This window comes from Gopherus evgoodei, chromosome 5 (genome assembly GCF_007399415.2).
Source record: "Gopherus evgoodei ecotype Sinaloan lineage chromosome 5, rGopEvg1_v1.p, whole genome shotgun sequence".
NCBI classification, from domain to species: domain Eukaryota; kingdom Metazoa; phylum Chordata; order Testudines; family Testudinidae; genus Gopherus; species Gopherus evgoodei.
In genome coordinates, this window is record NC_044326.1 from 29,313,229 (window position 1) to 29,340,414 (window position 27,186).

General features: G+C 38.5%; 1 protein-coding gene across 3 annotated transcripts in view; it reads right to left on the minus strand.

Annotated features, from left to right (window-relative positions):
• The window catches only part of RAB28 (RAB28, member RAS oncogene family), a 97,134-nt gene that overhangs the window by 48,735 nt on the left and 21,213 nt on the right, over positions 1-27,186 (minus strand). For all 3 annotated transcript variants that reach the window (XM_030564081.1, XM_030564080.1, XM_030564083.1), the window contains exon 4: positions 21,758-21,887. In XM_030564081.1, coding sequence (XP_030419941.1) covers positions 21,758-21,887 — 130 coding nt within the window. The remainder of the gene's footprint in view (positions 1-21,757; positions 21,888-27,186) is intronic.

Genomic DNA, 27,186 nt, shown 5'->3' on the forward strand with positions numbered 1-27,186 from the left:
AAGAAAATTAAATGTTCACTTACTGCTTTGTATGCCTATATGACTTCTTGGAACATGTAGGATAACTATACCATGGGATTATGAAGTTGCTATAGTACTTACTCTTCAGCAGAGTAATTACTCTAGCAAGTGTGTAAAGCAAAGAGGTCCAGTTGCACAGGGCTGAATAGGCATTTTATGAACTGCATAAAAGCATGATTAGTATGGGGGGGAAAACACGTTTCACACTTTTATTGTAAAGAACATGAGAATCTCATGCCAGAACAGCTGTTCATAAATTGGGCCCTTAATCTAGAGCACTTTCCAGGTTTTAAGATATATCCACTGGTCTGGTAGAACATACTCCTCTCTTTTTAATATAATTCTCCTGTTTAGTTTTTTTTAATAAATAGGTTTATGAGTTAGTAGTGTTGCCAGCTGTTCAACTGATTTATGGTCAGAGTCTGCTTTAATATAGAGTGGCTTTTGTGGCTTACCCATATAGATTACATTTTAAGCTTCAAGATATCACTATAAAGCAGCTGGAAAACGTACTGGCTGTGCTCAGAAACCTACATTATTGCCCTAGTGATCAACCACTTGAAATATGCAACTACCCCAATAACTACTCAATCCTCTGAAAACAGGTTTTGCCTGACTCTGTTCTCAAACTGGAAGTCTCCTCTTAAACTATAGTTTATAGATTTTTACCAGAAAGACAACATACGAAAATTAATGATTTGGTAATTGGAGTACTATCTGGCAATTCAAATTTCTCTTTACAAAGACTATTCCTCTATTTAATTTCCTTTAAAAAACAAACTATGATTTTCATCTCACAGTTCATCACAATGGATATTCATCAGGAACAAACGGTGAATGTGGTGGAGTTCAAATTATAGGCTCTCAGAAAAGTTAAGGTTTATTATTTCAATAAGTTATTTCAAAAACTTTTCCCTTTTCTTTAGAAAAGTTACAACTAATAAAGTTAGGGATGGAATGAACAAGTTCCAGTAAAACCCAGATACTCTTAGACAGCATGGAGCTGCATGTGTGCAATGATATAGTAAATGAATACCATCCTGCATCTCCAGAAGTAGGGTTTCTAGAAACCTCTTTGCAGCACCATGAACATTTACTAAATGGTACTATGATAAAATTATTGACAATACTTAAGAACGTGAGACAGTACTTATATTAACAACACAGAATTATACAGCACCTATGGATGTGCTGATTCCTCCTCCTTGCCTCCCATCTTTATCAGCAAGTACAGGGTATTTTGATTCTGACATCTGCAAACATGATACTATGTTTTAAATGGAACAATGAATCTAAGTCAAATGTCTCTACCATGAACAATGCCTACTCGTTCTAATGTTGATTCAGTCCAACAGATGATTTAACACTGTCACACACAAGTACACATCTCCTGTATTGGTACAAAGGGCTATGAATATTCTACAGCTCCTATTATCTGGTCCATTTCAATATAAGTTTTTGAGGTTTTCAAGCTTTAAATATAAAATACAATATGCTCCCCAAAGATAGTGTATGTGGTTGCAATATCTATCACACACACCCTAGAGCTGGGCAGATCAGAATCTTTCTGTCAAAACTTTCTCTGAAGCTGAAAATGAATTTCAACTACAGTAGAACCTCAGAGTTACGAACACCTCAGGAACTGAGGTTGTTCATAATTTTGAACAAACTGTTATGATTGTTCTTTCAAAAGTTTACAACTGACCATTGACACTTTACTATGCAGAAAAAAAACGCTGCTTTTAACCATCTGAATTTAAATGAAACAAGCATGGAAGCAGTTTCCTTTCCTTGTCAAATTTTTTTTTAAACTTTCCTTTTATTTTTTTAGTAGTTTACATTTAACACAGTATTGTACTATATTTGCCTTTTTTGTGTGTGCCTCTGATACTACCTGATTGCGTACTTCCAATTCCAAACGAGGTCAGTTTGTAACTCTGAAGTTCTACGTATAACAATTGGGAGGGAAAAGAGGCGGCTACTTTCAACAGAAATTTGCATTTTTTCATCAAAAAACAATTTGATTTGGAAATGCTATCACACTAACTCATATTCCCATTCTCAGCTACGGGTTGGGCTCCCCCATCGGACTCCATCTCCCATTATGAATCACAGACAGCAATTCTCAGGTTGCACCATCTCCCCAACTAAGAGGAGGGACTATGATACATCTTGGGAGATGTAGTCCGACCAGTCCAGCCTAAGGAGTTCAGCCTATGGAGAAGACTGAGTACACAAGGCACTTGAACTACAATTCCCATGAGACATTGTGGTGGTATATCTGAATCCTAAGTACTTCAGTTCATGATCCAAATATGTTGGCTTTTGATTTTCTATCAAAACGTCAACATTTTCTGCGGGGGTGGGGGGGAAGGGTTGGGGTGGGAGGGAGAGGAGAAGACATTTTCTAACCAGCAGTACTTTAGAGTTTGACTAACAACTCCGATATATTGTAGCATTAGAGAGGGAAGAATCACAGAATCATAGAAATGTAGGGCTGGAAGGGACCTCAAGAAGTCAAAGTTCAGCTCCCTATGCTCAGGCAGGACCAAGTAAACCCAGACCATCACTGGTGTTTGTCCAACCTGTTCTTAAAAACCTCCAGTGAGAGGACTGAACAAGCTCCCTTGGAAGTCTATTCCAGAGCTTAACTACCTTATAGTTGGAGTGTTTTTCCTAATATCTAACCTAAATCTCCTTTGCTGTGATTAGACTTCTTGTCTTACCTTCAGGAGACATAGAGAACTGATCACAATCCTCTTTTTAACAGTTCTTCATATATTTGAAGACTTATCAGGTTCCCATTCCAGTCTTCTTTCCTCCAGTTTAAACATGCTCAGTTTTTTAATCTTTCCTCAAAAGTCATTTTATTGCTCTCTTCTGGACTTTTTCCAGTTTATCCACATCTTTCCTTAAGTGTGGTGGCCAGAACTGGACACAGTACTCCAGCTGTGACCTCACCACTGCCAAGTACAGCAAGAAAACACTCCTGTTAATACACCCCAGAATGACATTAGTCGTCTTCACAACTGCACCATACTGCTGCTATTCAACTTGTGATCCATTATGGTCTTTCAGCCAGCTATGTACCCACCTTACAGTAATTTCATCTAGACCACATGTCCCTAGTTTGCTTACGAGAATGTCATGTGGAATTGTGTCAAAAGCCTTATTAAAATCAAGATGTATCATATCCACTGCTTCCCTCTGTCCATACTAGGCTAGTAACCCTGTCAAAGGAAGACATTAGGTTGGTTTGGTCTGATTTGCTCTTGACTAATCCATGCTGGCTATTCCTTCCTCATTTCCTAGGGGTGCTCAACCCCCCCTGTGCCCCAGATCCCACCTCCACTCCAACCCTTCCCTCAAAGCTCCACCCCACCTCTTCCCACCCTGTTCCGTCCCCTCTGCCCCAGCACCTCCTGCACACTGCTGAAGAGCTGATTGTGGCAGGCAGGAGACGCTGTGAGGGAGGGGAAAGAGCTAATCTGCAGGGCTGCCGGTGGGTGCTGAGCACCCCTTTTTTTCCCCATGGGTGTTCCGGGGCTGGAGCACCCAAAGTGTTGGCGTCTATGTTCTTTATAACCCTATTATCCTTCAGATGTTTAGAAACTATTCAATAATATGTTCCACTATCTTTCCAGGTATCCAATTTATGTTGACTGATCTATAATTCCCAGGTACTCTTTGTTACAATTTTAAAAGATAGTAACTATTTTCGCCCTTCTCTAATCCTCTGGGACCTCACCCATCCTCCATGAGTACTCCAAAATAATTGCTAATGGTTCCAAGATTGCTTCAGCTAGTTCAAGTACTTAGGATGAATTTCAATAGGTCCTGATAACCTGAATACATCCAACCTATTTATATATTCTTTAACTTGTTCATACCCTATTTTGGCTTGTGTTCCTTACCCTTTGTTTTCACTAATGATGTTGAATATCTGGTAACAATTAACCTTTTCAGTGAAGACTGAAGCAAAATAGGCATTAAACACCTTGGCCTTCTTGAAGACATCAGTTATTAGGTCTCCCTTCCGGCTAAGCAGAGGACCTACATTTTTCTTCATCTTTCTCTTGATGTATTTTAAAGAACCTCTTCTTAATGTCTTTTATGTTCCTTCCTACGTATAACTCATTTAGTGTCTTAGTCTTTCTGATTTTGTCCCTACATGCTCATCCCTGACTGAGATGATTTAGTTGGTGTTGGTCCTGCGTTGAGCAGGGGATTGGACTAGATGACCTCCTGAGATCTCTTCCAACCCTAATATTCTATGATTCCATGCTATTCTTTTGTATTCCTCCTTAGCAATTTTTCTGTGTTTCCACTTTTTGTAGGATTCCTTTTTGATTTTCAGGTCATTAAAGAGCTCCTGATGGAGTCATACTGGCCTCTTACTATTCTTCCTATCTCTCCTTCTCACTGGGATAGTTTGTTGTTGTGCCTTTAATATCGTCTCTTTGAGAAACTGGCAGCTGTCCTGATCTCCTTTTATCACTTAGATGAAACATTACCTGCCAGTTCTCTGAGTTTGTTAAAGTCTGCTTTTTTAAGTCAATTGTCCTTGTTCTGATGCTTTCACCTCCTTTCTTTCCTTAGAATCATAAAATTTAACAGTTCATGACCACTTTCACCCAAATTGCATTCCACATTCCTTTGACTCCAATTCCTCCCTGTTGGTCAGAATCAAGTAGTTAGTGAGAATGAAGCAGTGGGAACATTTCAAAGAGTTCTCTTCTGCAAGTTCTTAAAAATAGATGTTTAAAACTGAGGGTCTCTGCTCTTTTATTTTGATAAGAAAGGAAAAATATATATCAGAATTTCACTTTTTACAGTATGTCTGTATAACAGACTCAAATGTATTTCATACAGTTTAAAGCCAGAAGGGACCATTATATCATCTGGTCTGGCCTCCTGTCTATCACAGGTCATTAAATTTCACCCAGGTACCCGTACATTGAGCCCAATGAGAAGATAGACTAAAGCATTTCAAGCTTCAGGAGATTAAACTCTTGTGTGCCATAGCCAGAGAAGAGGTGAGACTGAGGTGCCACCAATGTCCAAGGACCCTGCAATGATTAGGTGGGATATCCTCAACCAATAGTAGCAGGCAATTCACACTCCAGGCTGTATGGAGGAAAAAAGCCCAAGGTCCCTAACAATCTGACCTTATATGAGGAAATTACATCTATTACATAAAAATACATATATATTAAAAGAAAGTTAAGGTTGCAAAATTAAATACTCAAAAGTTAAGAAATGTGACATTTAAGACTGCCATAATTAAGGTTGCCCATGCAATCTTAATTCAGCCTCTTTCTGCATATGTATTATGATACAATCTTTATTTACGTGGTCACATACTAATTTTTCCACAAGCAAGTCTTCCACAAATCATGTCATCTCACTGTGACTCTTGTCTCCTCTCACCTCCAGCTGTCTGGCCTATTAAATTATAAACACTTTCAAACTGGGACGGACTGTTACTACATGTTTATACAGCACCTAGCACAAGAGGGCAGTGATCTTGGTTGGTGCTTCCAAGTGCTAATGTAATACAAATACAAATGTTTAGGTTGAAGAGTTAAGAGCAGCAACGTTAACAATAATTCTGCTCCCCTGTGTAAATACATATTACAAAAGACTCAGTATGTGATGATATCAATACAATTATTGGATTTGCTATGCCTCATTCAGTGCACAGACTGCATGATGCCCAGCAAATGAGCTAGGGTTCTGTGATGCATGAGGCAAGAATCCAAACGATCGTTCTGGGCCAAATGCTATTCACAATTACATCAGTGTAAATCTGACATAATTCAATTTAAGTCTCTGGTTTTATTCCAAATTAACACCTGTATAATCAAGATCAAAATTTGTCCTTCAGATTGGTGGCTCAATAAGTGTGCAGTGAACAAGGTCCAGCGGTGCAGTGAATGAGATATGACTCTTCACTGTATCACAGAGTCCCTAAACAATGAATGAGGCAGAGTGGTTACTGCTCATGGATGGAATAGTGTGCAGCAAGAGCCAGCACAAAGCTTATGTACAACTTACATGGGAATTTTACCATAAATTAGGCAAAGTACACTCATTAAGCAGTAAAAGACAAAAATATTTATTATTTATTATAAAATTGGTAAAATATATAATGAAATTTCAGTAGAGAAAATATATTTTCATACTTCTAGAAACAGGAATTTCACTATCTTAAGGATTCCTCTTTTCTGTTTAATAGATTATTTTAAATTAGAGTCAGACCCTTTCCTCATTCACTACACACCAGAGATCAAACTGGCCCAGCTTATGGAGGTTCAGTGAAATGATATTTATTTTTGAGATTAGCATCATGAGCTAAAGAATCTCAGCTCCCTCATTTAAAAAAAAACAGTTTCCAGCCCTTATGACTGGGAAAATATCCTTGAAAAACATAAAGCAACCATAATTAAAACAAGAGGATCTGCCTGTAATCCTGAAACAATAGCAGAGAGGTGTGAACAGCCCCAGTCATATCAGTGAAGTGTTAAAACAAGGAAGGGATAACCATACTATAGAGATCAGCAAAATCTAGAGAGTACTATCTTTTTTTGTTTGTTTGTTTCATAAATGAGTAGTGCATAGAAAAATACCACCACTTAATTTTTTTCCTCAATCTGACCTGTGAAGTAAACAAAGCATAAGAAAGGGGGAGTTATCTGTTAGCATCCGAACCTCACCTAGGAGGAATCCCACCCCACAGCATATGGAGAACTCAGTGAGGCATGAAAGTCCCACCCAAAGGGATCCAAGCTCATAAAGCCCAGGAGGACATTCAAGATCCACCGAGGAGGAGCCAAGCAAAGTTTAGAAGAGCACACATGAACATATTGTGAAGTTATGCACAATCTAATGAGAGTGACATCTCATCTTACTGTACCAGGTGGATGGAGCTATGTTTGTGAGCGGAGCCTGAAACTATACCAATACTCACCACTACCACTACCTCCCTGTTTTCCTTCAATTAGAGCCCCAGCTACACACCATCTAATCTGCACATTGAAATGAGAGGGATCAAGGATTTGATCATAAGACATACACACAAGGAACAAAGATAAGATGGTGCACCTCCTGAATTGAGAGCTTCACTCTACAACTCTAGGTCCTGATCCACAACTGGATCTGCTCAGGTTTCAATGGGACTCCATGCAAATCCAAATTGCAAGATTGAGACCATAATGTTCACCCATTTTTGTACAGAATTGCCTTTCACTTTTAATTTGAAAAAAAAAAGAAAACAAAACAAAAGAAATCCAGCAAAAATATATTTACTATTTGCCTACACAATTTGGCTATTAGCAACAGAAAGCACAAAATGAACCAGTGCATGCACATTGAAAATGCTAAAATTTTAGCTGTAATTTGCCCCTTAACAATTAATGTAACAAAATGTATACTGGTGTGTATATATATATATATATATATATATATATATACACACATACACATATATAATAGAAAATCAAGCAAAATGTTGAAGAGTTCGAAATATACCCTGAAAAATGTTAATTGTAAGGGTTGGTTTTCCCTCAAATAATAAAACTATTTAAAAATGTGTTGTGTACACTGGGGATAAATATCACACTGGGGCAAATAAAAGTTCTTTTAATAAATCACATTATACCTCAGTGGTGACATACATACTCTGTGATACAGAGATTGCAATGGTAATTCTCTCTTAAAAAAGTAACCAGTCTCATATAATTCTGAATTTAAAAAAATAAATTAATTAACACACAAGATTGAGGCTGTTCAAGGGAAACTCTAATTACCAACCCTTTTAACTTTTTAATTCCCTCTCCACGAATCTGCACGTTTTAGTTCATGTTTTCCAGCTGGCAGAAACAAATTCCAATTTTCTTTTAGATTAGCTGCCCTTCTGCTGTCTTGTGCTCCTCAAGAATCTGATAGCAAATTATATTTTACTTTGAAAAACAGTAGTGAAGTTCGCAAGATAACACACAAAAATCTGTTACCTTGGTTTTAACTGCCACAAAATCTCCACTGATCAGAGGTATGCTTAAAATATTTTAGCAGCCAAACTCATGTTTCAGAATCCCAAACTTCCATCAGTTACATTCAGTTGCTTCAAAACTAGGATGAAATTAATTTAAAGAACATCTCAAATAAAATTCTTAACTTTTCAGTTGAGTCAAATCTAATTGGGAGAAATTTAAGTTTTCCTCACTGAACAGGATGGTAATTCTCCCTCCCCCATCTTTCCCCCCCGCACCCTCCCCCAGTCTGCCTACCGCATAGTAAACAATCATTTAGCATATACAAATCAGATGAAGTTAGAGTGTATGAATAAACATTGTACCATTCCTTCTATTGTTTATTACAAGTCTTGATTTTAACCACTGGTTAAGAAATAATTACAAAAACAATTATTTACTGAATGATATCTAGTTCTTGAATAAAAATGCTATAATAGCAGTTTTTTCCTACTTTGTCCAAAAGTCTGATATTAACGTCCTTTTCACACTTGAACATTGGTTATCCTCTATCATCAGCCTTCCTCACTGATAATATACGAGAATATATTTCCACAGTAGCTAATGGGGATATTCCTACAAATCAATGTGCTACAGTGATACAGAAATAAAAGGTTATTTCACTGTAATGATGCTTCCAGACTTCCCTCAAGTCAGGTGGTTACTTGCAGTTAATGATCTGTGACATACCACACAAGTAGTCCTAAAAAGACTTATTATCCACTGCATGTGCAACAATATTTGCTTTATGGATGGCTAAATGAATGAAGACATTCAATGTAACTGTAAAAGTAAAATCAAAAGAAAACTTACAAGTAACATGTTTTCTTTGAGTAAAAGAGCTGTGAACATTTTCCATTAATACTTAACCTTTTGCTGGAGCAGTGCAACCACATATAATGCTTGAATCCATAAAGACCAAGAGCTGTTCAGGGTTAATGATGATACCCCCAATCAAATGTTGTAACTTTTTCATAAATGCAAGAAGTCTAATTTCCATTTGTGAAATCACACTGTATTTATGTCACATGGTAGAGACGACAAACTTTAGAAAGAATGATTGTGCATACTCTTTGCCTTTGAAAAACTTCTTAGCATCTTTATTTTAATCAAATAAAACAGATACAAAATTAATTTCTAGAAGTTACGTTGATGCACTTTAAACTGCATGACTACACTAACCTACTAGTAGGAAAGAATTGCAAATTAATTTTAAATAAGCTACTCAGACAGCACAATATCTTCCATAGCCGTCAGACTGTGCAGACAGACATTCACATTATTTTCTGTTTATAATTTTATTTCATTTACTAGACTCAGCTTTTGTCCACCATATGTCCACTGTACATTAACTATTCCCTGAGGTACAATTAAGGGCTTTCCATTTGTTGTAAGAAGACCTAAGTATGAAGGACGTAGCCAGAAAAAACATTTCTACCTAAACCAAAAACAGAAGCACATTCAGCCTGAACTATGGCTTATGCAGCATCTTTTTTTTTTTATTAGACATATGTCCACATTGCTAAATAAACTATAGACAGAATCCGTGGCAATAGTACATGATCTCTCAGCATTTTATTTGTGTATTATTATAAAAAGAGGATATGCATACTGTTCTAACCTTTGTATTCAAATAATTTATTGCTACTTGCAATTTTCAATGGCATGTTCTCTAAATTTAAGCATAACTATTAGTGTATGGTAATTTTTTATTTATTGGTATTTTTGTAGCACTCACCACAGTGGTATCTGAGCTCCCAATTACAGTAACAGTATTCTGTTAAACATTGAACCTGGTTATCTAATTTATGTTGTTCTTTGGAAGCAGAACATATGTGCACAAATAAAACAGCACAAATACTTTGACCTAAAGATTTTTAACTGGAGGAAAATTAATCAAGTTTGTTGTTTCTGTCCTCGTAAGCAAAAGAAAGTGTAACATGGTAGTCGTTCGCCAGTCATTTAATTCCACTCTTTTAACTGCCTACTCTTTTCCTCTTAAATTCTGAGGGAAAGCGAAAAACAACATACTGTCTGGAGTTTAGTGCAGACAAGCAGCGTGCAAGCTTCCTCACTTAACTCTGTTAATGCATCTCAGTGATGACTTACAAAAGTTCTGCTAGTCTTGTCTTGCTCCTAAAATGGTCTGGTGCCCCTGGCCCCCCAATAGCAACATAGGAATAGGCTTAGAAGACACTCATTTCCACTTGTAGCCTATGAAATATTATATTCCATAAATCAAATTCAACCTGGCGTGAGTGCAAGTCCACAGTCCTGAATGGAATTATACCTGTATCTCTGGAGTCCAACTCATTTATATAGCTATAAATATATATGTCAGCTTCAGCTCAGTGGCTCAGCCTTGAAGTGCAGTTCCCAGCAAGCCAAAGAGCAGGCTTACTATAGACCCATCCCACCTACTCCTGTCAGAAATGGCTTTGGACTTCACAGGCAATGCCCATAAAGATAGCAATGAGTTGACATAGCCACATTTTGCTACAGCACTGACAGGATGCATCCCTATGCTTCTCTGTTTCTTGCTATGGCTGCTGCCACATCATGGGGCCTCCACAGGCAAAGAACTGCCAAAACTCTGGAATCTGCCATCGTAACCCATCATAGCTAACTGCCCTAGAATCATCTTCGACCTTGGAAGAGACTAAAAGGAAAGTGAAATCCCTATTTAGCATACTATATGGTCTAGCAGATATATCTCCATTCTGGCTTCCCAGCTAATATCAAGAAGGACTCTGGATGGGGGCTATGAGTAGAACCTGGGCTCCCACATGAGATCAGATGCACTATGTACATTTGTCCACATAGATGAATGTGTAGGTATTAAGTCCAGGACCCGATTACCCTTTTGGTACACACATCCAGGTTCTTTGATACATCCTGGGGGCCCTCTCCCTATCATATTCCCACTTCACAGCTCATGGAGTATATCTACATAGACATTACAGAACTATACATCAATACCCCCAGGTATGCTGTATGCTTGGCTAGCTAATGAAGGGATAAACTTGTAGTTCAGACTGCACTTGATCCAGTCCCTCCAAAAGGGGTGGTTGAAGCCAGGCAACTATTACCTCTAACACATTGCAAATAGCACCCCCAAAGCTGTCCTGCCAGCAATGGCAATTTAACTCTGGTAGTACCGTGACAGCTTTGGTAATGCAGTCAGCCAGCAGTCTCACAACATCTATCCCCCTTTGATGCACCAAGTAGAACTTAGGGTCAGGACCATGCTACTGAGGTGTCCCTTCTGATGCATTTTCGGTAACATAAACTATGAAGTTTGTTTTTAAAATAAGGTTTTAATTTCCCCCATCCTTAATCTAATCAACAATGTATTCATAAATTGAGCTGCAAATATTTTAGAACTTTGCATAAAAGGTTACTTTCATCTGACATTTTTTTTTCCATTGTCTTGAATGATTCTTTAGATGTTAAAGGCAAACTTACCACCAAAACAAAACAACATGCAGGGAATGTGGGATTTTCCTAATAAGCTTTCGTTTGTGTAGGAATAATTATTCAACACAACTTAAAACATTCTAGATCTACACAAACAATTTGTCAGATGGGCTATATCATAGGGTAAGCTGGACCTTTAAGGGAGTCATGGGTTCAGCCTCACCTTTAGCTAGTTGATCTCTCAGGCCAGGGGTCATATGATGGAAGCATGTGAATAGGAGCTTATCTCCACTATCTGTGCTTCACTGATACAGCTATACTAGTATAGTTATATGAGCAGAGCAAACACAACATATGCCAATAAGAAGAGTTTTATTAGCAGTATAGTTATACCACCTCCCCGAAAAAAACATTAGTTATGCCAACAAAAGCACTCTTCTGTTGCCATAGCTGCATCTATACTGGAGGGGTTTGCTGGCATAATTCTGTTTGGCTGGGGTATTTTTTGGCACCCCAGGCCCACAGAGCTAAGCTGACAAAACTTTGTCAGTGCAGATCTGGTCACTGCAGACCTGGTCTAAGAACAGGCCTGCTGTGGGATATAAGACTAGGCTGAGTTTGTTCAGGAAAAACTAAATGAGCAGGAGGATTGCGTGAACTGCTCTACAAAGAGACTCTCCTTGGTTCCCAGGCAGAGAATCTGCAGAGTGCAAGCCTACAGGGAGCAGGGGCCAGCTCGAAAGGTTGGTGGAAAAACTGTGTTCTTTTGAACTTTATATTAAACAAGCCAGGCTCCCAGAAAGGAAAAGTTATTGAGAAAATACCTATATTTTGAAGTTTGATTAGCTGGGGAAGAAAGGGAAACTGAGGCAATAACTGGACCCGAAGCAGACCAGGAAAGTCCAGACACAGAAAGGATTCACATGAGTGCACTGTAAAGCCAAACATTCATATATAGACTGGAAAATGTTTCTTTTTCTATGGTCAGATAAGATAGGTAATAAGATTGTGGTTTGTGTGAATGCAAGTTAAAGGGTACACTAAAATATAACCTTTAAACTTCACAATATAACAGCACATCATTTCCTGCTCAGAGATAGCACTCCAAGATCAATTAATCATAGCTAAGGCGAACATAGAGTCAACATTCTTAATTAGTGTTGATGCACTCTCCTCTATGCCCCCATCTGTCATGAAGACTGTTTAAAAATCTGAGTTATTAGTCTTTATTGGGGAGAGGATCTGGTTAATATCTCTAAGAGTATACATCATTCATCCATCCACCATACACTGGTGCCTGATAATTTCTACCCCCAATATAATTTACAGATAACCACCGCCCTGAGACCATCTAGGCAGCTATAAATCACAAAGAGAGTAGCTCCCATGCAACCTGGGTTAATTTTTGTTTACAATATATCAACAGAGAATGTTGGTTTGACACTTGAGGAGTCTGTTTATAGATCAGGTACGGAAAATATAAAAGAACTAGTCAGGATAAAAAAGCAAAACACCAGTCAAATAAAATATAGAAGAACCACTCTAACTCATACTAATGACTAGAAAACCTACAGTGAATTACTGAATTGTTAGAAAGTGAACACCCAAAGTAAAAAAAGCAAAGATCTTACTGCACAAAATGTTCTTATCTTAGCTTGTGATAATACTTAATACACTTGTAGAATGCAATATCATAGAAGGATAAAGTCAACCCACACTGCTTTTTGTTTTGAAATACTTGCTGAGAACCAGGACTTATCTCACCATTCCCTGGTGTGCAGATTCATATTTAATACAATATAACTTTACTAAAGTCAATTACAATACTAAACAACTTCTTTACTTCTGCTGTTAACATTCCTGCTTTAGAAAAGCAGTATTATCACAGTCATCACAGATTTGACAACAAATGTGAAATTCAGTATTTAATTTTGCTGTCAGAAAATAAATATGAAATTTTAATTAGTTGCTTACTGATTAAATAAAAAGAAAAGCTTGAGAAGTGCTGATGTGGTTGAGCAACTGATTTAATTGATGATGGGCTGCAAATGAAGGAGGCAGATTTGGGTGGACCCTGGTTACAATCTATATTTGGGCAGCTTAAGTCAATCTAATTAGGTCAGGGGACACACTACAGCCTTGCTTCCACCAATGTAAGCACCCTGCTACGTTGACAAATAATAACTCCACCTCCATGAGAGGTGTGGGCTTTATGTTGGTATAGCTAGGGCGACGCAGAGTCTGTACAGACATTGTGGATTACTTACATCAGCTGTTGGCAGTCAGTCATTCTTATTTATTGCTGGGCTCCATGCTGGAGCTGTGAAATTGACAAGACAGCTGCTCACATCTTGGGCTGTCACTGTGGGATGGGGGGGGCTCCAACTAGAGCCCAGTTGCCCACTGGGCTCCCTGCTCAGAACCAGGCTGTTGCCCTGGCTCCCCACTGGAGCCAAGCTACCTCTGGGGTCCAGGTTCCCCAATCCCAGCCACGCTGCTTCCCAAGCTCCCCGCACTCAGTTCCCTGCTGGGAACCTGCCTGCACCCAAGCTCCAGGCATGGAACTCCACGCTGGGAGCCTAGGCCGCTGCTGCGTTCCAAGCAGGGGGGCAGTTGGTCTTTAGGCGGGGAGCTCCTCACATGGCCTCTCAAGTCACTGGAAGCACTCCTGGTGAGGACACTCACCACCGCTAGAAGGAGGGTAGCGTGGACATGAACCACTGCAGTAATTGCTGAGGTGTCTGTAAGACAACCTAACATAGGTCGACTTAAGTTTGTAGACATGCCTTCAGACTGAGCCTAATGAGACCACTGAGATATGATGTGAGAAAATAAAGGAAGAAGAGAGGATGAAGGAGAAAAAACCTACCATAACAGAAGACTAGGAAAAAAGAGACCATATATCCTGAAGAGAACAGTACTGTTTTCTCATAGAAGGACTGTTCCCCTAAATTCTTGTGTTTTTTTCTGTCTCCTGCTCCTAACGATCTAATCTGCAGGGCAAGTTCCTTCTTTCCTGATGCCCAGAGAAGAGAGAAATACTCCAGAAGCAAGAAGATGAAAAACTTAAGGGATCTCAACTCATCCCAACACGCCTAAGAAAGCCAGTACTAAATTAACAATTAGTATAGTTCTCTCAAAGTGAGGTTGGTGTAAGCAGAAGGAGAGGGACAAGGAAGGCAGGGAGTGTCTCCAAAATTTGGGGGCTTCTTCAGGTTCTCATACTCCTGAATGGTTTAATCCTCTGGAAGTTAAGCAAAGTCAGGTTACCCTGCTTGCCTAGAGGATCTGCTTCTGAAGACAAGCCTGAAAGACTTTAAAGAAACTAACTATACAGGGAACATATATCAAGGGGCTAAAGCAAATTTTTAATGAAATCTTTTCTACCTAATTTTGATCTCTGCAGTATAAAGCAGAGATATTCCAGATAGTTATAAGAGAAAAGTTCATGTGACTGTCAACTAATAATATTGTACTGTACTGAAAAGAGAAAGTTAGATACTTCTGCAACCTGCTCTATGGGAAAAAACCATGAGACTATGAAAGTTATTGTATTGTGATTATGCTAAACAGGAAAAGTAGCTGTTTTAAATTTGATGAAACCATTAATTAATATGGTATTTAGTGCTTTGAATAACACAATTCTGCATCCCCACCTGGAGGCAAAACAAACTTCTACTGGGGAATGGGGTTCACACCAACATGTCAGTGGTTGGGTTCTGAATGTCTACCTAAAGTCTTTGACTAGCAGGCTACTCGTAAAACAAACAAAGTTACCTACACAGTTTTTGGCAGTTTTCTGTGTTAAAGTAACTACTACTTAATATTATGATTTCAAAGATGTTAATACTGAGGATGTGTAATGATGGAAGCCACATATGATAAAACTGCTTCCAAAGCAATGCAGCAAATACTACTGAGTCAGATATTCCTTACACAAAGGTGTTTGTGTCCACGACAGACAAATGTGCATACGTAAGTAAGTGTCACAGGAAAAAAAGCCTAACACACATGCTGCTGAATAGAGTACATGTCATTTGTGAAGCCAATCTGCAAAACATGCCAGAGGTGTTAGGATGAAAAACTTCAGCAATGTAAACAACCTTGTTGCAATTGTTATATTAAAAAAAATACCACAAACACCACATGCACATTCATAACTACTCCTAAACAGAAAGTCAGATACAAGCAGTTCTTTACAGCGCCAGGTAAATCCTCAGTATGGATTCCGTTATCAGTATTCAGTGGATGGAACACTGGATTTCTTCCCAATTTCTACCCTGTAGAGCAGCTGAATAATTAAATTTCCTTTTGCAAATGAAAGAGAGAGACGCATATTGTAACTTTGTCAACATACCCAAAACATCAAATGTGCCATTACAGAAACGCAACAATGCAGGTGCATGCAGTTCCTAAGTGCCTAAGAAATATGAGGCAGGCCGAATTAAGGCTTTCTGTCCAAATGATCAAATGCTAGATTGAACATCACTAGAAGTCACAAAGAAAACTTCTAATTAATAGGACTGCAATTAAACATGCAGAATAACCACTGTGGAAATAATGTCTAATGGCGGCCTTCAGTGGTTTAAGTACAGTGGTACGGTAACGCTGTACCAGTAAGATGTTTATAGCTAGTACAGCATACCAGAAAGACACAGAAGGATCCCGCTCCCCAGCCCTTCCACGCAACTGTGTCAGGTGAGTCCTCCTGAATGGGGTCTGTACAGCAGCTTTGCCAGAGGAGCTGTATGTTCTGCTCCTTTTGCTGCTGTGGTTCCTGGGATAGCCATGCGGTTCAGGGCTCTTCCAGGAACCGAAGTAGCAAAAGGAGCAGAACGTGGGGCCACTGAGTGGCCCCACACCAGTACCTTCTTCTGCACAGCTGTATCGCCCCCAGTCTTTCCACGAGCTGCATCTCCTGAGTCCTCCCTTGCCTGGGGTATGTACAGCAGAAGTCTTCAGTGCAGTGGGAAGAGGACAGAATCCTCCTCTCAGGTAACATAGGATGGATATGGATTATGGAGAGGGGACAGGAAAAGCAAGGGGGCCCTGGAAGGGGAGGAGTCACATGCCCCCCCCTCCTTTGTGTCCCTCCCAGCCTAATGGCAAGAAATGATTTCTACCTGCACCACTGGCAGTCTTTGTAATTTCACTACTGCAAGGGAGAAATGGAGAAACAAACATTACTGGAATAATCTCCAAAAGCTAACTGAAAAGCAGATGAGAAAAAACACAGCTTTACAAAACAGGTAGTTGGAAGATGGCAACCAAATACATCTGTCCTCAAGTAGTAGTTTTATGGATATTGACAAAAGAAGCCATAGAAGGTCAGAAGAAAGAAACAGAAAATACATGCCTAATTTTAAGAACAAGAGTAATTCCACTGACTACTTGTTTAAGTGCTTTGCTAGATCAAGATTCTAAGTATCATGCTGTTAACATACCTGGATATTACACAAAAACGCAGGTTTTGCTGGCAAAATTCAAACATCCACACTTGAAAATTTGGTCTTTAGAGAAGTAAAAAAAACATTTTAAATAGGCTGAAATTAAAATCACATTTGCTAATGTTGCAACAGTGCATTCAAAACTGCATCAATTTATAGAATGCCTGATATGTACAGGCAGGATATCAAATCTCATCTAGCCCTCCAGTATGTCCTTTGTTATTTTGTGGTGACTGATATTTAGGAATCCAATAAATTCATTTGCTATGGAAACAATTAAAGATTTTCTGTAAAAATGCAAATTCTTCGTTTTTACATTTTGTGAAAAAATAAAAACATATACAGTAGAACCCCATTTATCTGAGTTTCCATTATCCATCTCTTTGTATTAACCACGCTGGGGCTGACAGCCCAAATCTGGGCTTGGGCTGTCAGCTGAAGCCCAAGTTCCACCACACACTGCTGACAGTAAGAGTCCCGCCGCATGAGGCTGAAGCTCTACGGATTATCCAAATTTTTGATTAACCAGTGTGGCCCCGGTTCCATTTAGATTAGATAAACGGGGTTCCAGTGTATCAGTACAACATTGTGTTCAACTGATACCTCTGGCTAGGGAAACTAAAGTTCAGCCTTACATTTTAATCATGGAAAAAAATATTTTTATGGGTTTTTTTAAATCAAAGAATTTGGATGATTTTAATCATGGAAAACTAGGATTCCTGGTGATGTTATATATCCATGGAAATTCTGATCATTTGTGGACTTGGCAATCATCACTGTTTATTTTTTGATGTCTTATCTCAATGAAGGACCCCACAAGCCTGATACACAGTGGTCATGATTATGAATTTGGATGATATCTCCACTTACACGACTACAATTGGCTGCTACAGAGAACAGAGTGAAAAGTATCTGAGACAAGTAATAAAAGTCTTTGGAAGTAAGCGTAACAAAGTACTAATAGACCTTGTTATAAGGAACTGGGGATGAAAGCCAATTGATACAAAAGTCTCATCTGCCTTTTCTGTCGATTCCAAAAGATATAGTTGTAACCATGTCTGTTCTGGGACATTAGAGAGACAAGATGAGTGCGGGAATATCTTTTATTGGACCAAATTCTGTTGGAGAGAGAAACAAGCATTCGAGCCACCCAGAGTTCTTCTTCAGGTCTTGGAAAGGTACTCTGAGCGTCACAGCTAAACACAAGATAGAATAGATTTGTTTAGTATAAGTACTTAGCACGTGTTTTAAGGGTGTTTTTGTCTTTTGACATTTTCCTTTGAGAGTTCATATGAGAGCATAGTGCACTAAATGCCCCAATAGCAATTATGTGGGTGAAACCAGACAATCATCACACTCTCAAATGAACTCACACAGGAAAATGATAAGAGACAAAAACACCATATATAGGGTGACCATACATCCCATTTTGGCAGAGACAGTCCCTTTTTTTAAGCCCTGGTCTGGCCATCCCGACTTTTTGGATAAAAATGGGCATTTGTTCCATTTACACTTGCCAACTGATCAAGTCAAAAGAAGTGGAGTGCAGAGGAACATGGGGGGGTTGCAGCCATGGCACCCCCACCCAGAGGGGGCAGGGCTTGGGCAGGTGGCAGGCAGGGTTTGGGCGAGCAGTGATGCCAGCCCCAGCCTTGCATGGGAAGTGTGGGGCAGGGCAGCCCCAGCCTCGTGCAAGGAGGAACGGGGGTGGGTGAGCAGCTTGGGCCAGCCCTGTGTGGGGAGTAAAGGCTCGGGCTAGCCCCATGTGGTGTCCCGTTTCCCTTTGGGAAATATGGTCACCCCCAACCCTATATCACGTATGGTTAGGTGGTTAGAGGTGAACAGAGCGATCACTCTATATCTGACCATCAGTCCTCATCCTCAAAGGAAATGTGTACAACACTTTCAAAAGACAAGCATGGGAACTTAAATTCATAATGGAATAAATCTGCTAGATACCAAAAATCATGGACTGAACAGACACACTGGATTTATGGTTTATTACAACAATCTGTAATCCACTAACCCCCGTTTTTGTCCTAAAATTGCAGAGATGTTAATGGGCGACTCTACCTTGAACGGTCCTTAGAATATGTGCTACCTACTTATGCTAAACAATCTGTTCCATCCCGCATTTAGCTGTGAGGTTCTGAGTATCTTTCCCAGACCTGAAGAAGAGCTCTGTGAGACTCAAACGCTCGTCTCTCTCAGTAACAGAAGTTGGTCCAACAGAAGATACTACCTCACCCACTTTGTCATTCCAAAAGATGACTTTTACCAACATGTTCACTTCTAAATCATTCAGTAGTACAGAGAAAGGAGAATTTCTTAGCATATTTGTTAGTAAAGAGTTATTTTTTCCCAACTGTGTTCTTCTATGCCTGGCATCTGCTTATGATACAGTACACAACTACATTAATGTTCTACACTACTCGGTAACTTCCACCATTTAAAAACAGCATTTATTTGGAAAAGTTATTTTCAAATACTGTAATGCATGTGTGTATATAGTTCAACGTGAAGGAGGGAAATGTAGACTTAAGATATCATCTTTTCCCCCTTCTTAAAATATTATCTAAATGAGAATTATTTCCCACTTCAGTTAAACACTTTCACATCTAGACTAACTGACATCAAGAAATGTTCCTGTTCCTTCACAGGTGGTATTAATATGTAGAATAATATGACAAATGGCGTTTAAAGCAAAGTAACATTAAGATACTTAAAAGAGACACCATCACCTTTAAATATATGCCAAGACTTTAACCACACATTTTTGAAAGTTAGGCTCTTAAATCAATATTTAGTTACCTAAATTCTGGCCTGATTTTCAAAAATATTGACTTGAATGGGAACTGCTTGGTGCTCAGCATTTTTTGCAGTTTTCTTCTGATGAGAGTAATTAGTCATTGCAGCAATTTACCAAGGAATATGGTGGATTCTCCACCACTCACAGTCTTTAAATTTATGACTGTATGTTTCAAATAGGTCACAGCTCCCAACAGGATATCCTATCATCGTCTTCTGATTGCAGAAGCTGAGCCATTCTGAATGGAATGCATTTATTTAGATGCAGCTGTCAGTGGTGTTAGCTTTTACCCCGTGATGCATAGGCATCAAAACCATACTTCTTCTGTGAACACTGATCTTCTTATCTGCCTGCTCGTGTCACAACAGGAGCATGAATACAGTAAAGTACTCAGGTAATACTGAGATAGAATCCTTTGATTTCCTCTTCCTGTTGTAAAGTTTGGAAAGGTAATGAATTTCTAAATGCTTCATTCTTGTCATGCTTTAATACCAATACGGCACTTGGATATAAAATAATTACTCATCTATGTAGCATTCCTTGCTCCCTTCTTCTGGCGAGGTGACATACATCTAGAGATTTCCATAACAGCACTATACATTCTTTAGGATCACAAGAAAGTTATATTTTGCTTTATTTTCATATCCAGCTGGCCACAGAACAGATACATGTTAGAGGCTCTCCAAAACAGATAAGAGGTACCCCACGCCTTCAACTGATATATTTATGAACTACAGGCCCTATTCTTGGTCTACGTCAGTCTGCCACTCAAAAATTCATACAGACCCATAAAACCAAACTCTACTTTCAGTTGTGCTCAGTGAGTTCCACTAGTTTAATGAGGTTTCATGTCCATAACTAAGAAAAAAAATTGACTCGAGTTATATAACAGAGATACAGTTCTCTCCTCTAAATGCAACTGAAAATCAGTGTCTGATTTTCTGTCTATGATGGTGTCATTCTAGCAAAACAACATTACTCATGTGTATCCTCTTGTAAATACTTTACAAGCTTTGCACAACTCCAGGTAGGAAGTCCAATTTCTAGGTAGAATATAAATCAGTGAAAAATATTTTTCATTTGGATTTCAACAGAATCTGTATTATTGGCTCTGGTGTGCTATGGTACAACAGAGTCTATGTTATACTTTCAGAAGTGCTATTTATATATTGTAACTAAGTGTTGCTCTGTGTTCTTCCCAGAAAAACAAAAGTAGTCTTTCATAATGAACATCAGAAATAGTTACAGCACTGTGGCTGCAACTCTAGAGTTAAGGGCTAGGAATGAATGTATCTCAACTTTACTTTGGGTCGCTTGCAACAGTTTCAAAAATTATCTTTCTGGATGAAATGAATTATCTGAGAAAGACACAAAAATCTGTTTTACCCTTGGCGTTATTTAAACAAATATATGTTCATTTCTAAAGATTATTAGAACTTTTCCATTGCCTGGCACTTTTTTTTTTTCTCCAAACTTGGCATATCCTGCTCCTACTGAAGTTAATAGTAAAAAGATTACGAGAAGTGGGATCAAGCCCTGTGATTTGCTAATCAGGGAGTCTCTGAAGGACTGGTTAAAACCAGTGGAAAATTAGGATCCAGCTGATGTTTTTATGAATAGGAAATAATTTTTTAAGACGGGTTTTGATGATTAGAAGAAAGAAAAGTATCAAACTATATTCTGATGATCAAAAAGGGGGTTACGGCAATAGAAAAATACCAACAGAACTATGGAGAATAATCCACCTCTAAATTATTGATGGTATGCAAGAAAATAAAAATGCTTCAAAAAACCTCTCATTTTATGCTTAAAACTTAATTCCACGCTTTTAAATTATGGAAGCAGATTATTTTATTAACTGACTTCCACCTAGCAAAGAAAAATAGTCACTGTTACAATACAGAATTTAGGAAGACCTAACACATGAAACCCATGTTCCATTGTAACTGAAGATGTGTCTTACGGTATTTCTCGATATTAAACAAACAGCCAAAGTGCTTCAATTAACGGGTATTTATGCATTAATAACTTACTTTTATTGCCTACTAAGGCCACAAGTGGCTGAATTTCTGATTCTTCATTTGCTTTCTTTACCATATTATACCAGTCTTCTAAATTTTCAAAGCTCTGGTAATTGGTGATGTCGTATACCAAAAGGACACCCTGAGGAGAAAAGATATATTTGAAACATTACACATTGACAAAAGTTATTCATTGCAATAAGTTACTATTAAATTCATATTAAGTTTATTTTTTAAGATTCTCCAAAAGCTGAGATGCCACTAATTATAAACGTTTTTATTACTTATTATTGTAATCCAAACTGAACAGTTAGAATTCAAGCAACTCCACTAAATAAATACTTTATGAAGATGACAGATACAAAGCTGTACACAGACTTTATTACTCAGATATTAACTGTACCACATAGAAACATAATGGAAATTAGCAAAGAAAAACAGCAAACAATATATTGCTTATAGTAGAATGTCATTGTCCAACATTTACATTTCTTTTAAAAACCTCAAAAACTTTTCAAAATGAAAGTTAATATTGTAAAAACTAAGTTGTAAAAGGGCTGCTACTTATCTAGCTTTCACCACAGGTTTCCAGATTTGATTTATTTTTTTTTAAATTGTGAATTACATATTTCTTATTGTCTGCTGCTTCTATTCTCTCAGCTGAGGCCAAAAGCCAGCTCCATTCCCTTACTGTTGTAGAAGACAAGTATTGGCAGGTTTTTAACAAAACTCTAAGGGCTTGATCAAAAGCTCAGCATAGGTCAATGGAGAGACTCGCATTGACTTCAATGGACTTTAGATCATGTCCTAAGTGAGAAATATTCAAAAGACAGATATTAATCAGGTGTCCCATAAAGTCTATTATTTTGTAGCGAAAGTCCTTCGACATCCTGACTTCTCCACAGTCTTTAGCCTACCCTGTCTCTTCTTTTTTCCTCTATGGATTCCATGGTCAGCTCTCACCTTCATTCTCTTCTCAATTATTTACTCCTTTGTCCTTCTCTCCCACTGTTCCATCCAATTCAACATCCCCTAGTCCAGACTCTCATCCAAAATCTGTTTCTGCTGCTCCTGTTCCCATCCTTCTATATACCTCTAAAGAAAATCACAAAGACCATGTAGCGTTCATCCACTGCAAATCCATCCTTTTCTCCTTATGTACCACCAACTTCCTTGCAAAATGGTTTTACCATTCCTTCAAAAGGCCTGCTTATAACATACAACCTACCTCTCTGCACAGTAGCGTCAGCTTCTTCTTGTCAATCTCTTTGAACTAGCATGACCTCCCTTTCACGCTCTTCCCCACACAACACCCTTTCCTCTTTTATCTCACTCATTAAATCTAATCCTTGCACCAACCGTTCCCTTCCAACTCTTCCATCACCTGCTCCTTGACTCCATTCCTCCCACTTACTGATCTACTTACTCCTACTCTACTCATCCTTCTGAAAATATGCAGGGGGGAAGTAGCAGGTATACAGTAAAGTTACTTTCCTAACTTTGAACATCAGTTATACAGTAGGACTGGGGGGGACGGAAAGCAAGGGAGTACTAAGAGACTGGGACTGGGACAAGCCTTGCCCTCAAAAAAGCATATCCATGAACAGATCAATCAAGGTAACAGTTTACTGAAGGTGTTCACATGGAAACTCAAAATAAAGATCATTGTGAACTGGAGATGAGTCATCAACTACCAAGGAGAATGTAAAAGATGCAGACTGCCTACTAACCAAGTGGCGATTCTACACAAATGGATTTTTGAGCAATTTGTGGCTGTTAAAAAAACAAAGTGGCAGAAAATAAAGGGGAAAGATAAGGTCTTGAAATCAAAAGATAGACCCCCCCTTGGCAAAAACCTACCTTTATTCCATCTTGACTTGGGTAATAAGGCAGCATCTTAGTAAAGGCAGAAAGCTTAACACTATTATCATACCCGACAGTTGGGATGCCAATAAAGTTATCAGTTATTTTTAAAACAACAAAAACTGCACTGTATCCCAATTTTTTTTTACTAGTGTAAGCTTTGTTGTGAGCAAAATACAGTGTTATGCCATGTCTAATGGGAATGGAAAAAGGGGAGCACAAGTGTAGAGATAGTTTAAGTAAGGAAAACAGAAAATGAGAAGGAGTATGTGGCATACTCCTTCCACCTCCAGTACTGCTTCCTTCCCCATTTAGCAGAAAAGCATGACCATCCCTATCTCAGATAGCTCCAGAGTTCAGAAGACACTTGGGCAACAGCGGCATGTAAAATAAAATTAATGCAGAGTAACATATTTTTAAAATGTTTATACCTATCAAGATGGGCTGGCTGTTTCCGGTATCTCTTCAGACCATCATTGTGCTGTTTCAGGGCTTAAAGCCAAGCATTAGCCCCTGCTCCCACTTAGGAGAAAAGGAATCCCACCACAGAGGTTTAATGGAAGATACTCTTGAAGTGAGCTTTAGCAACTGTAACTCCCCAGTGTCCTTACTATCACCTTCCAGGCCATCTCCAACTCTGCCTTAAAAATGATGTACTTTCCTCAATCATTCCCTGTTTTTGAATCCTTTCAATGATTGTCCCACACAACAAGTTTAAACTCTTGGTACTTACTCCTAAGGTCCTGCACAATTTTGCTATGGCCTGCCTACCTGCCCGGGCACGCACGCGCACACACACACACACCCCTCTAACAATACTGACCTCTCCCTGCTGTTTCTCTTTCTCCCACTCTAATCTCTAGACTTTTTTCCACGTTACCCCGTATGCATGAACTAGGAGATCACATCCTCTTCTTAATTAAACAACAGAAGCAGATGCTGATGTCTGAACTCATGGAAATTATATAGGATTGACAGTGTTTACTACTCTCTCCTCTCATCACTTGGGGCTTACTTTGACTGCAACTCAGGATATCCACAAATTGATATTTGAAGACAGCATTGGGCCTGCTTCCACAATGGGTTACCCCAGGTTTTATATCAATGAAACTATTATTTGAGAGTTGGGCTGGGAGGGATGCAATAGAAGACAAGGACAGACTGCATTTATGGCCTTTACACTAAACACTAATCTGTAATCTTATTTTTGGCCCCAACAAAAAGATGATGTAAAATACTCTATCAATGATTTATTCTGAACTTTACAATTATGAAAGTTCTGGTCACAACTTCATATTTAAGATTTAGTTCTGTTTTCTACTGAAAGCAGAGATTTAACCTTCATTTTCTCTGAAAGAATACAGTGTATCCTCCCCAAATTTACAATACTTTAAGTACAGAGAGAACAGATATAAAATTCAATAATTGTTATTTCCCCAACATGCACATGAAATACACTTAGAAAGGAGCAAAGACTCCTGTGGCATCTTATAGACGAACAGACGTTCTGGAGCATGAGCTTTCGTGGGTGAATACCCACTTCGTCAGATGCGTATGCATCTGACGAAGTGGGTATTCACCCACGAAAGCTCATGCTCCAAAACGTCTGTTCGTCTATAAGGTGCCACAGGAGTCTTTGCTGCTTTTACAGATCCAGACTAACACAGCTACCCCTCTGATACTTCGAAAGGAGGCATTTTTAATGGATACAAATTTAGAAAGAAAAACAATTAAAATTAGCCTGGTAACACAGAAGTAGCACATTGCCCCATCATGAAAAAGAAAAATGTTTGAGAACTGACGGAGGATACCACGATGTGAACAGTATGTTAATTCTCTACTCTCCAGCACATATTCCCTGCTTGCATAACAACATTCTGGCAATTGAGACATTATGCCTACCTTACTGTACATGTGAGTGCTTTTTGTTTCTGAATAGTAGAATATTTGCAAAAATAGTCCACTGGAAGCTGAGTGTACTGCAGAAATGTTTTGCTGGTCTCTAGAGAAGGTATGGTCCGCACTATTCTTATTCTATTAACAAGCTAATTTATGAAGTAGCATATGCCAACTCTGAAGGATACTTTACACTAGAGATATGGATAGGGTCTTCAGTTTTACAGCTCAGAGATGGGAGTTGGTCTAAAACATATTTACAGCATAAATGGTAGAACTGCAATTCTAAATGTTTTATAACAGTATTAAATAGAATGATACATAATTTGACACTAGAAAAACCAAAAGTTAAGAAGTTTTAATATTTACAACAACAAGGAGTCCGGTGGCACCTTCAAGATTAACAGATTTATTTGGGCATAAGCTTTCATGGGTAAAAAAAGTACTTCTTCAGATGCATGGAGTGAAAATTACTGATACAGACATTATATAATGACACGTGAAGAGAAGTGCATTTGAAGAAGTGTTTTTTTAACCTATGAAAGCTTATGCCCAAATAAATCTGTCAGTCTTTAAGGTGCCACCGGACTCCTAGTTGTTTTTGTGGCTACAGACTAACACAGCTACTCCCTAATATTAAAAAGACTAAAGAAAATCCAATACTTTCATAGTTTAAATATTTTTATTCTCAATGCTTATTAAATTATAGCCCTATCCAAATGATAGATATGATTATGAAAGAGCCAATTAAATTTTAATTTGAAATTATTAAATTTAATTTAATGCTCATAAAATGCCTTAGATTAAAAGTAATAGACACTGAAATCTTCTAGCCACAGAACATACATAGTTCAATAAGCGGCAACTTCCCCCTACAAACATGCAGAGAACACCCATGCTTACAGGTAAAAAGGTAGTTCATGTCTATGCCTATTAATCATCAGCTTCTCTGGAGAGACTGACAAAAAGGTTGCCAAGATTGGCAAATTCTGTGATGTGGCCATATTCTCACTAGGGACTAGATGCAAACTACACAGCTCACAAAAGGACAAAAAGCAGCCAATCAATCTAAGCTAATATCCTTTATCTACTTGCACCTTCTTTTGTAAATTTCTTAATAATTTTCCCATTGTTAACATAGGTACATAAAAGCTCCTTATAGTGATAATTATCACAATAATACATTAAACAAAAATCTAAGTTAGCTTTTAAAGGGTGCCTCAACCCGGCTGTTTAAATAATATTTACATAGCACCTTTCGTTCAGAAAGATCCCAAAGCTCTTTACTGTCTGCTAGAATCATTTCAGCCACCACAAAATTCAGCCACCTCTGAGGTGGAATGCAGCAACCACATCATTCTGGGCTAGCAACACTAAAACAACAGTTTTAGGAGGGGAAGTAAATTACAAACTTTTTCAGCTAAAAGTACATGGGAAATTAGGTAGTTACATTGAAAATAGACTTGAGACACCAAGGTTAATACCACTCTGATTGCAAAACGTGACATAGGAAGCCCAGAGCTCTGTTCTATGCCTCAGCCACAAGATGGCATCTCTAAAAGTACCATAACCCTAACTTCCATCCTGGAGAGTTGATTCTATTCTGACTCAGAAAGAAGGGAGCCACTAATGCCATTTTCTGCAGCGCCTAGAATTTCTTTGGATGCTCCTCATTCAAATAT